The following is a 14,622-nucleotide window of genomic DNA, read 5'->3' as shown; positions in this document are numbered from 1 at the left end:
TAGGGGGGCAATTGAGATATTTTGGGCACCGTAAGGCGTAGGAAACATTAGGCACATGTTCAAATGTTTATATTTATGCATGATAGTTAATTATTTTGTTGTAGTCTAACTATATTGTTTATATTTAACTATTTGTATCTGTTACAATGTATTTGATCATATCTTATTGTAAGATCATGAAGATGAATATCAAATAAAATAAATCTTGAATCTTGTTCAAATATGCAACATTTCACGGCCGTAAGTGGGGTGGGGGGCAAGCGATTTTTGGCAGACCACTTGAAGAATTCACCACTCCGGGGATACACATAATTTATTGCACAGCCCCTATGGACAACTACTGCCAACTTAAAATCAAAAGCCTGATCATGCTGATACAGATATGAGAGTTGCTAAATTCGGTGCTCCAAGTCTTAAAGGGATTTCATTATTCAAGTCTTAAAATGTAAACAGGAAATGGCAGGATACAGGTTGTTCGAGCATGCCTTGCAAGCCGAACTCTACCTAAGGTTTAGACCTGAATATCCCAAAGAAACCATAGAAACAATCATAAACTTCTTAACTAAGAAGGTAAGATTTTTGATTGTAAATAAAACACTTGGTAGATTCCAAATCTGGACCCAATTTTTCTTGAGTACAACCAGTACCAGTGCAGATCAGCTGATCTGATATTCACAGCTTGTCACTGCACCAAAACCGACCGGCAATAATAAGCTTATTAAATTTTAATAAGTTAATATACATTGTATATCATGCTTCATAACTTATTAGTTAAAGCCATATTGTAACATTTGCTGAGAAGGACGCCTTAAATTTTTATCAAAATTCTGATTGTAAAAATTAAAGGAGTATTTCGTGATCCTAGCATCCTCTATTTATGTCATTTTTCATTAGATATCCACGAAAAAAAACAATTCCCAAAATTTCAGTTGATTCCGATTTTGCGTTCGCGAGTTATGCATGATTATGTGTATTACACTGCTCCATAGACAATGCGTTGTAATTTCGTTCTGGTGCACCAGAACGAAATTCATATTTCACGATATCTTTGCTAAACGAATTAATCTGCAAGAAATATTTTGTACATAAACATTATGTAGCCAGAGGTTTCCAGTGATATAAAAATCTCAACTTTTTTTGAGAAAAGTGGGGGATGAGGCTGTGGATCACGAAATGCCCTTTTAACATAACGGTATTTAAAACTAAAAATGGTTTGGTTAGAGGTTAATAACTGCGCATCGCCAACGGTTATTTGGAGGGCATTGTGAAAAATCTAAACAATTTGCCTTTGGAACCGAGGGATATTCTGAGGTCCAAAGCAAAATATTTAGATTTTTCACAATGCCCGAGATATTACTGATGCAAGTTATAAAACGTACCTCATTCATAAACCGTCACTTTCATCTCTTCACTTTAAAAACTAACACACAATTTTTCCTCAAAAAATAAACAATTTTTACGTTTTGCCTCTCCAAAAATCGATCAGGCTAAAACAGGACGACCAATAACAGAAGTGCGAATCAAAGTCTGTGCAAATATGTAGGTATCCCAGGCAAACCTTAGTTAACACATTTGCTAGTCAGCGAAATTCGCCGAGACCGGGGCCCAAACACAATGCATATTTACATAGAAATTTGCATTTTTTTCGAGAACAGGTCGGTGAAGGAAACCTACATAAATATGTTTTCTATACTTCACTTGACCCAAATATATGATTTTTTATTGTGATGAGCCACTCGCACATGGAATTTTAGAGAGATTTTGATAGCAGTTCCATTAAAAAAAGCTGCTATCGCCATGAGACTAAAGATCTAGAAACACCCCTAAATGCTGTTTTGGGGAATTTTGCTAGCAGAATCTTTTTGATGAAAGTCAATCTTTGACAAGATGTAACTTTGTTACGGAAAGTGCTATGACAAAAATGTTTTTAGTTTTGGCTTTCTTTACTCAAGGGCTTTAAGGGCGTACTACACCCCTACCCAATTTTGCGCCTATTTTTGCATTTTTCTCAAAAACTATAGCACATTGGTGACAAGTAAGATATGTTTATTATAGGGGCAAGGACTACAAATACTGCACTGGAAATTCAGCAACTCAAGGCAAGTAGTTATTGATTTATTGATCAAATATTGGTTTTCCCTCATTTTTGACTGTAACTCCACAACTGTTGTCTCTGCTGAAATAAAATTTCCAATGCAGTAGTTGTAGTCCTTGACCCTATAATATACATATCTTACTTGTCACCAATGCTCTATAAATTTTGAGAAAAATGCAAAAATAGGCACAAAATTGGGCAGGGGTGTAGTACCCCCTTAATTTGATATGTAAAATGATGCAATTTGATGGCAAATTTGAATTCACCTAGCATACCTAAAATATGGTAGTGCGCAATCCTAATACGGCGGCCAGCGCTCTCGCAATTTGTTTGACGCACAATACAGCGCACGCGGAGGTCACTAATATTTACGCTGACGGCGCGGAGGTCCACTGTTGAATATTAGTGACCGCGCTCAGCGTTTGCGTTTTGGCAAATAAATAAAAACGATTGGATCGCATGTATCACATATTAATGAGGTTATGAATAATAATTCATGACCTCAATATACGCGAAGCCTGTGATCCAATCAAAAGAAATTCAATTTCAAATTGATTGCCTGTAGGGCCTATGGTGTACGCGCTGCAATGACTTCTGCGTGTGTGTGTACGTGATACGCCAGAGGCGGACTGTACTTTACGGAAGAGAGAGAGCCTATACGCTAAGCGTTATGGCAACGCAGACACTCAGTCACTCACACGATGCCGTCACGCTTCTGTGATTGGTAGCTCTTGTTGTCGGCGCTAATAATAGTAATGTCAAATTCCCATGGTCAATTTTTTGGCAGGGTATAGGTTAACTAAACTTAATATTTAACAGCATTTTATGGCATTAAATAACATAAAAAGCCATTTTGATTTGTTTAAAATATCAACGGTAATGAATGACAATAATAACTTTGCACATCTATTTTGAGTGAAATTGTCAGGTTTTGTTTTGGGCCTATTTTTCCTGGGGCGCAAATACCTCGGCCCAAAACAAAGCCCTCCAATTAGACAATAATAATTGCGCATCTATTTTGAGGTCATTGTGTGAAATCGGAGGGTTTTGTTTTGGGCCTCGGTATTTTTCAGAGGGAGCGGTAGCTCACGAGGAAAACAAAACCCGACAATTTCACACAATGACCTCAAAATAGATGGCGCAAAGTTATTATTGTCATTCATTACTGTCGTTTCTAATATTTTGAACAAATCAAAACGCTGTTAAATATAACCAGTTTTAATCATTGTTACAACAAGAGCTACCAATCACAGAAGCGTGACGGCATCGCGTAGGCATGTGCTTTGCCATAACGCGTAGCGTATACACGTGCGCAAAAGTCATTGTTGCGCGTCCGGAGTCATTGTGAGTTATTAATGACCTCGCAATTAGTGCGCGGTCAGGCAATCAATTTCTTTTGATTGGATTACAGGCTTTGCGTATATTAATGAGGTTATGAATTTCCCACAATGACCTCAAAATAGATGGTGCACAGTTATTATTGTCTAAATAATGATGAGATTGGGGTATGACTAGTATGTACATTGTAGTATGATTATGATTGAAAGGTAGTGATTAGTACACCCCACCTTTATCATGTCCTTTATCATATGGGTGACTGGGTGTCTATCGCGCTATGGTGGGGAATGAATATCGGTATTAATTAGCTAGTGCCGGCCCACACAACTCAATTTACTTGAGAAACACTAGCAACAAATTTGCTCATGGATGCCCTCGCATTCGTGGCCTAGTGTTCATTGACTTTGTTCATATCAAATTTCGGGGTCTAAATATATTACGTAAGACCACATAAATTATAATGAGTTAATGACAATAAAGCATGATAAACATACCCTGAAATAATCCCCTTTTATCTAGTTTAACTATTCTGTATCTTAGTGTTGGTGGCATAATTCTCAGTTGGTATGTCACATTTCAGGTGTGCTTACGTGAATATTTCGGCAGGGGCGGCACCACGGGGGGCAATTGCCCCCCCTATGATTTGCAAAAAAAAAGGTAAAAGGAATGAAAAAGAGAAAGAGAAGAGGGAGAGAGAAAAAGCAGGGGGAGAGAAAGAGAGGAGGGGGAACAGAGTCTTAGCCAGAAATCAGAAACCACCCGTCCAAGCAGACACCAAAATTTGACCCTCAAATATAAAACAACTTGTCTATACCCATGGAAGGGTCACTAGGGTCAAATATGTCCTGATTTGACCTTTACAAGTCACTCTGAATTAGTCTCAAGTTCATATAACCTTAAAATCATCTGTTTTAGAGCTATCACATCTGTAAAATCCATTAAATCCACCTGTCTAAAATTAGATTAGGCTGTCTTAAAGACTGTGTGGAGGCATGGCTGGCTAAGACCTTGAGGGGGAAGAAGAAGAAAAGGAGCCATTCCCCTCCCTGGCTATGGTTAGGAGAAGGAGAAAGTTCTTCCTTCGGACCGTATCTTGCTCCCTGTGTAATGCTGACCAACACGGTTTTAAAGTTGTTGATTTTTATATTGCAGACCCATTTTTGGCAAATTTCCCCCCATGAAATTCACATGGCCTCTCCTGCCTTTTCTCCCAACTACTTTGGAAAGATTCTAGCTGCGCCACAGTCCTGGCGCGTCAACACACACACACATGTATCATACCAGCAATTGAGCCATTTTAAATAAGTTTACTTTCAGTCCGATAACACACAACTTTAACAGGGTTTCATCCTTCATACCATTGGTTTCATCACATTGTATATCCAAAAACTATATACTATAACACGTCTCTCAGAAATAGTCTAAAAATTATGCACCAATAATAAGCAATTGGCTTCATTACGGTCAGGGGTGTAGCCAGAATTTATTGGGAGGCTGATTTTGAAAAGGTGGACCTGTTTTGGACCTTCTCCTAAAATTTTGACCAAGAAAGCATAAAGAACCTAATTGTTTCACTTGCTACACTTTGTGACTTTTTTTTGCTTGCTATGCTCGCAAAGTGGACCCTTTTGGCTTTGGGTGATGGGGGGACCACCTCCTGCCTACCCTGCTGATTACGGCTTTCGTTTAAAATTTTTTCCAACTTCCAGCCACCTCCATTCTATCCCCATTCATACCTTATCGTGCCAAATAGGCGTAGCGCCTCCCGGGGTGTGGGGGTGGTAGGGGATAAACCAACAAATTACCATTACACTGTATGCATTTCCACTGTAGACCATTTGACTATTCGTGTTTTAATTGCGTTAATCATTGCTAAATTATGGATTATTTTCTGTGCTTCATTTTACTTTCTTTATATTAAAAAGAAAGAAGGAAGGAAGGAAAAGAAAAGAAAAGATCAATGAATCAATGAAAGAATGAACGAAAGGCAACATTTTAAATAAATACATTCATGAACATGGAAAAAAGTTAAAGTGACTGCTTATAGGTTCGAATTGCAACCAGCCTAATCACAAAGCTCCTGTGGCCAAGTGGTTAAGGCACAGGTCTTGTAAACCTGAGGTCCTGGGTTCAATTCCCAGGCGGGATCACTTTTTCTGTCTCCTTTATTATTTGCTCTGTCGAACCTGGTGAAAAATTATGTTTATTATAAATACATAAAGTTTACATTTTTCCTTAATTTTTTCTGTCTTTCATCCTTTCTTTCTCTATGTTTGATTAATTTATTTAATCATTTCTTTCTTTCTTTCTTTCTTTCTTTCCTTGCTTTCTTTCTTTCTTACACATTAAAGTATTTATTTCGGAATCAACTTTGCTACAAATATTATGAATTGCAACAAAACACGGAAACACATGCATTTAAACACAGAAACGTATCCCAAATGAAATACTTTCCGATTTAAATGTGATCTTATACATGTAATAGTCCTACAAATCCCCTCTGCCCCCACATACACCCCACACCCCTACACCCCGCACATACACCACCATACATCATACATACACCCCCATACACAAAATTGTGAAGCACAAATCTGCTGAAGATTGTTGTTACATCATGTCAAAAACAAGTTAATGCACTGAAGATAGTCATAGTTTATGATTTGCTTCCTTACAAATCGTAACATACTTGCGGTTTTAGTATTAAATTAAAACTCATTTTTCTTTTTTCTAACACTCATTCACTATCTGACAAGTGCTATGAAGGTGAACTTTAAACTAATTAATTTTAAAAATAAATTAGACAACTCAGAATCATGCAACTTAGAGCCACAAGATATTTGTTTGATATGATTTCTCGGTTTTGAGATATATAGCACAAAAACTTCATTAAATGCGTGTAAGTTAGGGTATGGGGTGTCTCACTGTGTTTCAGTGACCACTCCCTGAACCAACCAGTTTCTTTATCAACAATTGTATTATGATTCCAAAGCGCATGGTCTACTTCCAAATCATATGCAATATGGAACTCATTATTGGACAAAAACAACATTTTAGAGCAGTTTAGAGCTATAATTACAAAATGTGCGTAGTTTTGCATAGGGGGTGTTTTCAGTGACCACTCCCTAAATAAACCAATTTCTTTATCAACAATTTTGTTATGATTCCAAAGCATATAATCCACTCTCAAATTGTGTGCAATGTGAAGCTCATACAACATTCCGTTTTTGAGATATGAGACAAAAACGAAATTTAGATGAAATATTTTGCATTCGGCAGAGACAATCTTCAAAAAATGTTTGTGGAACACTTGGCACACTCTGTCGAAATTCTGTGCAGAATCTCATATGATCATGGAAATGACGTATATTGTGCTTGGGAACAAACATGACATCTACAACAATAATTTATCCTTCCCTTCTCCCCATCAATCAATATTGGAACACATTGGGAAACCGCTGAAGACATTGGCATTTCTCAATATTGCACAGGGAGAGGGGGTGACAGTTTTCTGTTATTTACCCGCAAGTGTTCCAAGATTTATTTCGATGATTGTAGGTCTACAACCCCCTACATATACACACCGCCACCTACACACCCCCACACCCCGTACATACACATCCCACACACATGAAACACAAAGATCGTTGTTACATCATGTCAAAAATCAGTCAAGTTAATGTCAAGTTAATGCTATCTAATTAAGATAGTAGTAGTAGTTTGTTATTTGCTTCTTTGCAAATCGTAACGTACATGCGGTTTTAGCATTAAATTAAAACTACTTTTTCTTTTTTCTAATGCTCATTCACCTATCTGACAAGTGCTATGAAGGTGAACTTTAACATTAATTTTAAAAATAAATTAGACAACTCAGAATCATGCAGCTGAGAGACGTAATTACAGAATATGTGTTTGATACGATTTTTTTGTTTTGAGACAAAAACTTCATGAAATGCATGTAAGTTAGGGTATGGGGTACATGTTTCGGTGACCACTCCTTAAACCATCCAATTTCTTTATCAACAATTGTGTTATGGTATACTGATAGCCCTTTTAGCATTAAACATATTACGGGGTGTCGGGATGGATTAAGAGTGTCATGGTGGTTTAAGGTTGGGAATCACAGGCATAAATATTTGTGTTTGGTAAAACACAACTGTGTCATCTAATTTCATTGTATTTGTTTATTTGTTTTCCCAGAAAAAAAAGCCACTGAAATTAGCAATTGATATTGGATGTGGAGGAGGTCAGAGCACACGACCTTTGGCCTCACATTTCGAGAAAGTGATTGGGTTTGATGTGAGTGAGGCACAAGTAGAGAATGCACAAAAAGGAGACAACGCTCCTAATGTCGAGTACAGGTAGGTAATGATTAGGCCAAAATGACAGGCAGGAATAATTTGTTGAACTTGAAGCAATTTATAGTATTATAAAATATACTATCGAAATAGATGTCACTGAATAGTAAATTTCATTATTGGATTGGATAACTTGTACTGCAGTCTGTTATTTTCTTTTTCTCGTATTTCTTTAGTTCTTTCTTCAGTTCTTTCTTTATTCCTCCCTTCATTTCTTTCTTTCTTTCTTTCTCTCTTTCTCTTCCTTCCTTCCAACAAGGACAGGTTAGTGGTAGTGGTCTCCTCACTCGCTTCTCACCACTACGGCCCGGGTTCAATTCCCTGCGGTGCCACATGTGAGATGGGTTGCCGATACATGCTCGTCCTCACAGTTTTTTCTCTGGGTGCTCCAGTTTTCCTCCTGTATCTAAAATCAGACCTCTTCCCATATCCCTGTTCGGTCATATCCGGTTGGCATCCCGTGAATTTAGTGACCTTTGAGTACTATTGGGCTTTGTCTGGCTTCGGCTGAATGTTATAAATAAATACCGTATTGTTTGTAATAAACGCTCTGGGGGCATTGCATTTTTCCAAAAGGGATGCGTTTTTTTCTGGACACGTGACACCCATGGGCGCAGACATATTAGCATTATGGAATGTGACCCCGAGCACAGCGGGTGGTCTACCAATGTATTTGAATAGGAAGAATTCCTTCTTTGATGCAAAATAAGTAACTTGTCGCAAGTTAATAATATTATGGTAAGAGTTTCTGTTGATAAATATTTTTGTCCGTAGGTAGATATTTTTGAAATTACGTTTTGATGATATTGTGAAGAAATTAATATCGCATGATATTCAATAAATTTGCAATACACTAATTTCTATCGAAATTGCAGCCAAGAATACTATTCCAATTCAAAATTACTAAGACTTGAATAGCGAGGTCACCGCCGGGGGTCAGAGATCAGTCTCGAGGTCATACTCACATTGATACGCATTGGTCACGTGTCCAGAAAATTTTCCTGTGAAAATATACCCATTAATGTTGACTGTTGGAAGTGAATTGTCAATGAAAAACTTAAAAATCTGGTTCAATTTCCCGATGGTGCTCCTGTGGAAAGGAAGGGTTTATGACTATACTAATGCTATTTCCATGGTGCCACCCAGTGGAAAATTATATTTTCGTGGCAAATATAACAAAATTACACTCGAAAGTGCATCATCAAGCAAGAATCTGGTGAAATTATACCATAATTTGGCAATGAAATGGATGGAAGTTTGAGTCATAAGAGGTTTTGTCACATGTAATTTAGCAATTGTCACTGCATGACTGACACGACTGTTGCAAGTTTAAGCTTACGCACATGATATGACATGGAAATGTTTGCATTTTTGTCAATTTTTCATGGAAATATTGGAGGGGGTGTTTATTAGAGGGGAGCGTTTATTACAAACAATATATGGTAAATAAAATTATCCGTGTTGTCTTTCCTTTTTTCATATATTGCTTTGTAGCATTTATTTCTTTGATATATCATTTTCCTTTCATTTGTCTCATCAAATTCGCATTTTTTTATTTTTTTTACAGTGTATAACTTGCATTGTTTACCTTTTTGGGTTTTTTTTTTTCAGAATTGGTGGTGGTGAAAAGATTGATCTGCCTAATAGCTGTGTTGACCTAATAACCTGTGCTCAATCTGCCCATTGGTTTAATTATCCTATCTTCTGTAAGGAAGCCGACCGTGTGTTGACACCTCAAGGGTGTCTTGCCTTATATGGGTATGGGTGTCCAATAATAAGTGTTCCTGATAAGGAAATAGAAGATAAACTCAATGCTGAACAGAATCAGGTAGGTGTTTATGTGAGTCCATCGGGCAGTAACATAGCCATTATAGGTAGATATCGTTTATTTTAGTTGATGTCCACCCTAAAATGGGGAGAGGTTCTAGTGCTTGCTTCTGAGGGCAATGCAGCACTGCTACCAGAGATGCCTTTCTATTTCTCATGATGCAAAACATCCCTGGTATCAGTGCTGCTTTGCTTCCACCAAGTGGTACCACTCAACTTATCGGCAGTGTCTTAGCTAGCTACCCATCTGTCCATCATTTTAGATGAGTAGTTTGCTCCTGGGACGGGCAAAATTAATGCCTTTGTAATTGTAGGTGTTGATATACAAGTATTGACTGCTATGAGGGGCATGGTTAAGATTATAGGCACAAGGTGATCTCAAAACCATGCTATGACCCGAGGCCCAAATAGCATGGTTTTGAGATCACCGTGGACCTATAATTTTAAACCATTTCCCGAATATAAACCAGTCAATATTTGTTTTATATACCGAATGGATACGTGGATGTTACAATTGCGCAGTTTGATTGGGACGCACGTGACCGATCCATAGTTCATTTCCATGACCGGTCCATAGTTCATTTTACGGGCATAGTTAATTCAATGACTTCACTTTCAACCAATCAGATGACGGGAATCTATATGAGGTATATAAGAACGACTATTGACTCTTTAGTAGACCAGATTGCACAACAAGGTCATAGCAACACATATTTGAACTCCCAATGGGATGTAGAAGTCTGGTCAATGTTTTAAAAGAAAGGTCAAATTAGAACAGGCAATTTTATTCAAATGATGGGCAAACCTCAATTTCTAGCTAAGACCCTGCTTATCGGTCTCCTCATCCACTATTATGAAAATAACCTGTTCTACAGTTTTTCAATATTGGTTTGTAAATTGTAGTACGTACCACATCAGTTCCATTTGTGTTATTTTTCTTTTTTAAGGAAGGGCTATCCATCAGGCATCATTTACAAATAAATGACTCACTTAACAAGGATAGAATAGAACAGTGATCTAGCTAGCTAGGGGTTGTGGGGCCCGGGGAAAGGATACAGAATGCCGCCCCAAACTTGTTACAATATTTTTTGCCGATTGAAATTGTCAATTGTTGACCCCAAAAGGGAAGAAGTAAATCGCACATTTTGGCAAAGTATATTATATTAGTACATACAAAATGTTGAATTGGTTAACCCAAAACGAATCTACACCCCCTTGAGATGGTGCCAAGGGCACATGCTCCCCCCTTGCCCTCTAGCTACGCCACTGGAATAGAAGTTTTGTTATTGCAAAAAAACGAACACCCACCCAAAATGACTTCCTTAAACACCCATGGCGACTTGTAATGGAATGACTACAGTAGTATTTTGCTAATAAGCCAAATCGGCATTAGAAGTTTGCAATGCATTGTGGGACAGTTTTTGCATTTTTAGGACACTTTGTCCTTTGACCTATCAGAAATATTGGTTTTTGTGCATACAAAAATAATTTTAAAAAGTTTTACTAGAATAAAAACAAATCAAAAAAATATATTTGTTGTATAAATTAATTATTTAAATATTTTTAATGATAACATTTTTACAATAATAGATAAATAAATAATAATTAGAGAAATTTTCTCGATATGTCAGAGGTCAAAGTGTCCTAAAAGTGCTCCCAAAAACCGGAAGTCACAATGGTGATTGGGCTTATACATCGCTATATTGCTAAACATTGTTTCTTGTATTTATTGTAGCTTTATTCAGGTACTCTTGGAGAATATTGGGCTGATAGACGTAAAGATATTGAGAATCACTATGCAGATTTTGTCATTCCTTATGATGAAAATGAAAGGTAGGTAAATACAATGTAGGCCTAAGACGTTAAAAAAATTAATTTTTAAAAATGTTTATAATAATAATGAACCTGTTATACCTGACTGCTCATATGGATAAGTACCAGACTGGAGTCCTGTTTATCAGGGACAATCTGTGCAGCTCAGTGATTAGAGCGCTTGTCCCATAAGTAAGATGTTTGGGGTTCAATTCCCTGCACATGCAGGTACGTCCGGAGTTTTTTCTCTGGTTTATCTGCCTATGCATGAGATGTATTGTAATTTCATGTTAAATTGTGCTAGTGTGTGATTCTTCTTTCCCCAGTATATTGATATATTTGGATTTGGAAGCAAACATGTGTATCGCTATAGCCCATAGAAAAGTATGAGCAGTTTATCACTATGGGGAATAAGACCTACTGCTATTTTGATCATACCATCTAAACAGAAACAGTAATAATCTATACTAAACTAATGCACAGATACACATATCTGTGATTGTATTCTAAAGAAATGTTTACTGCTTGTATTTGATAACATTTGACAGCCACTTGTTTGTTGTCTGTGGAATAATTATGCAATGGCTTGTAATATATGCGACTCCATGATCAAGTACCATCAACTGGACTTATTACATGCTGCATGAAATATTATAAGGTACCATACACTATTTCCATGTTTCATCTAATTTACACATGTATGGATGTTGATTGATTTTTCTTATCATTTCTCCAGAGTTGACAGCCTAGAAATTAGCAAACCTGTGACAGTCTCAGGGCTAATTGGGTATCTAAGAACCTGGTCTGCATACTGGACATATGTTGAGAAGCATCCACATAGTAGGGACCCACTTGTTGACCATCAGAATAAGTAAGTCTGAAGGGTGACAACCAGTCTCGGGGCTAATAAGCTATCTGATAGCCGGGAGTCAATTTCACTAAACTTTACTAAGCTTTGTCAGTCTCAAAATCGTTTGTAACTTACGACGAGTTACAAATTAAAAATTGAGTGAAATGGACCCCTGGTGTGCATCGATGCGGCCTCTGTAAGAGTGTGCTTGTGTAAGCCAGTCCTTTGAGCAAACACTAGCGATTTGTAGCTGCACCCAATGAAATGCGCACTGACGTCACTGCCACATGAGGGTGGAAAATGGTATAAAAATAATGTTGAGATGTTTGGAAGCATTAACACCCTGGAGGGGCACTCATAATTATGTAAAGGTGATAGAGGGATGTGCCATGATCAAAGGACCCTTTACAGAGTCTCCAGTAGTTCCAAGGACCCACATTGGGAGATGAAGCTCCAGTTCTTGAGCCTCAAAAAAAAAAAAAAAAAAGTGTTTGTTTACCCAGACACAACCGACCCAAAAAAAAATCAAAATATCACTTTTTTTTTAAACAATGATATAAAAATTAAGAAAATGATGTTTTTTCCTATAAAAATGCCAAATGACACTTGAAAGTTAATATTCCTGGCAATCACAGGTTTGATTTTTGCCATTTAGCCCTCCTTAGCAATATTTTACCATCAATCAACTTCAATATAGAGAACCAAGTATGACAAGTATGGTCTGGGATTTTGTACTTCAGGCTTCCAGCCCATCAACCTTGCAACAAGCATACATTTATACTAATACTGAATCTTTATTAATAATATTTTGTTGCCAAAGATATTAAACTTTATATGGTAAGGTAAGGTTGAAATACATTAAAATGTAAAGCTGAATGTCGTATATTTACCCGCTTGCTGCAACAAGTGTACAGAGATAAGAGAGAGAAGGGAAAAAAGAAATCGACCTATCGACCAACTTCTTTCTACCCCATGTCTGGGCAAACAAACACTTTTTGGGGCTCACCTTGAGTAAAATTCTGACAATAATGTCTTCAGCTCAAATTTTAAACAAGTTGGAACTTCTTAGCTCCACTCTACAGCCTATAATTTGGCCGAATTTTAGTTTACTTGAAAATGTTGCCTGAAAATCAGGTCTCTGTTCCCAAAGCACACCCCTAGCCAAATTTATGTTGAGTGCCTCCGCCCCCAATCCACATAGTAAAGACCCTCTTGCTGCCCATCAGATTGAGTTAGTCTGAATAAAAGGGTTCCATTATTGTTTTAATATAGATAGTGATCCTCACATTATTGTTATTGCATATGGAAAAGTTAAATATTTTTGTCATTGTTTTATTGCCATGTAGATCATAATAATGTTAACAATTATTGTTGTGATTTTAGAGTTGGCAAAAAGTTACAATTTGATCAATTTCCAGACAAGTTGTGATCCAAGTATGGGGACTGGGCCAGTATAAGGTGTGGTTAAGAATCAGCAAAACTTTGCATTTACATTCATTGGAAATCCAACTTGGAAAAAAGAATGAGAATGCAATAGAATGTTTGTTAGGGGCAATGTTGGAGGATAGCATCATTTTAAATTCCTCCCTGTTTATGTCTATTTATTTTCAGGATAATGGAAATTTTGAATGTGGATACCAGTCCAGACACAACACCGTTAACTGTGAAAGCACCTGTGTTTCTGTTGCAAGGAAGAAAACCCACCAGCTAACTTATGATACTACTGTATGTTGTGCATCGTGACTTCAGTGTGAGGTTTGTAAGATACGGATGGGAATGGGAAGTTACTCAGGAAACAATTTACAGCAGGTGACTTAATCATGATCATATAAACAGTATTCAAATTATGTAATGAGTATTAAGGGCTTGGATAGCGACATATCGAATTGCATTTTGAATACCTGTACGGGGAATGTCGTTCTGATATCAAATAATGTCGATTTTTTGAAATTCGCGATATTCTACACATTTTATGGCAAATGATTAAAAATTGATATTTTTGAAATTTAACAGTCGTTGAGGTAAATTGTATAAATCTACTGATATGTACTTAAAGTGTATAGCTGGGATGAAAAGCCGTCCATCATATGAAAATGTTGGCCTTTCGTATTGAAGATATAGATTTTTTCCCCCAAAACACCGAAAAATGTAGGTCTTTTTGGGAAAAAAATATTTATCTTCAATATGGAAGGTCAAAACTTTCAATTGCTGGTCGGCTTTTCATCCCAGCTACGTATACTTTAAGTACATATCATTAGATTTATAAAGTTTACTTTGAGGACTGTTAAATATCAAATTTTAATAAATGATTTGATATCAGAAGGACATTCCTCACATTCAGA

General features: G+C 37.0%; 1 protein-coding gene and 1 non-coding gene across 2 annotated transcripts; both read left to right on the top strand.

The window, feature by feature from the left end:
- Positions 1–449: 449 nt before the first annotated feature.
- Positions 450–14,401, top strand: LOC140160387 (putative methyltransferase DDB_G0268948). The gene is made up of 6 exons (XM_072183626.1): positions 450–570; positions 7,634–7,794; positions 9,403–9,619; positions 11,354–11,451; positions 12,167–12,301; positions 13,892–14,401. The coding sequence occupies exons 1-6, from the start codon at positions 457–459 to the stop codon at positions 13,989–13,991; spliced, it is 825 nt and encodes a 274-aa protein (XP_072039727.1). The 5' UTR covers positions 450–456; the 3' UTR covers positions 13,992–14,401.
- Trnat-ugu (transfer RNA threonine (anticodon UGU)) lies at positions 5,510–5,583 on the top strand. Its single transcript has one exon. It is a non-coding gene; the product is annotated as a tRNA-Thr (tRNA).
- Positions 14,402–14,622: the final 221 nt, after the last annotated feature.

The sequence above is a fragment of the Amphiura filiformis genome, chromosome 9 (assembly GCF_039555335.1).
Source record: "Amphiura filiformis chromosome 9, Afil_fr2py, whole genome shotgun sequence".
Lineage (NCBI taxonomy): Eukaryota > Metazoa > Echinodermata > Ophiuroidea > Amphilepidida > Amphiuridae > Amphiura > Amphiura filiformis.
This window is presented reverse-complemented; position numbering and strand designations above follow the sequence as displayed.

Excerpts from the sequence above, each read along its gene's own strand:
- LOC140160387 (XM_072183626.1), top strand. The coding sequence starts at position 457 with ATGGCAGGATACAGGTTGTTCGAGCATGCCTTGCAAGCCGAACTCTAC. Across the intron at positions 571-7,633 it reads TAAACTTCTTAACTAAGAAG|AAAAAAAAGCCACTGAAATT; the intron begins GTAAGATTTTTG and ends TTGTTTTCCCAG. Across the intron at positions 12,302-13,891 it reads CTTGTTGACCATCAGAATAA|GATAATGGAAATTTTGAATG; the intron begins GTAAGTCTGAAG and ends ATTTATTTTCAG.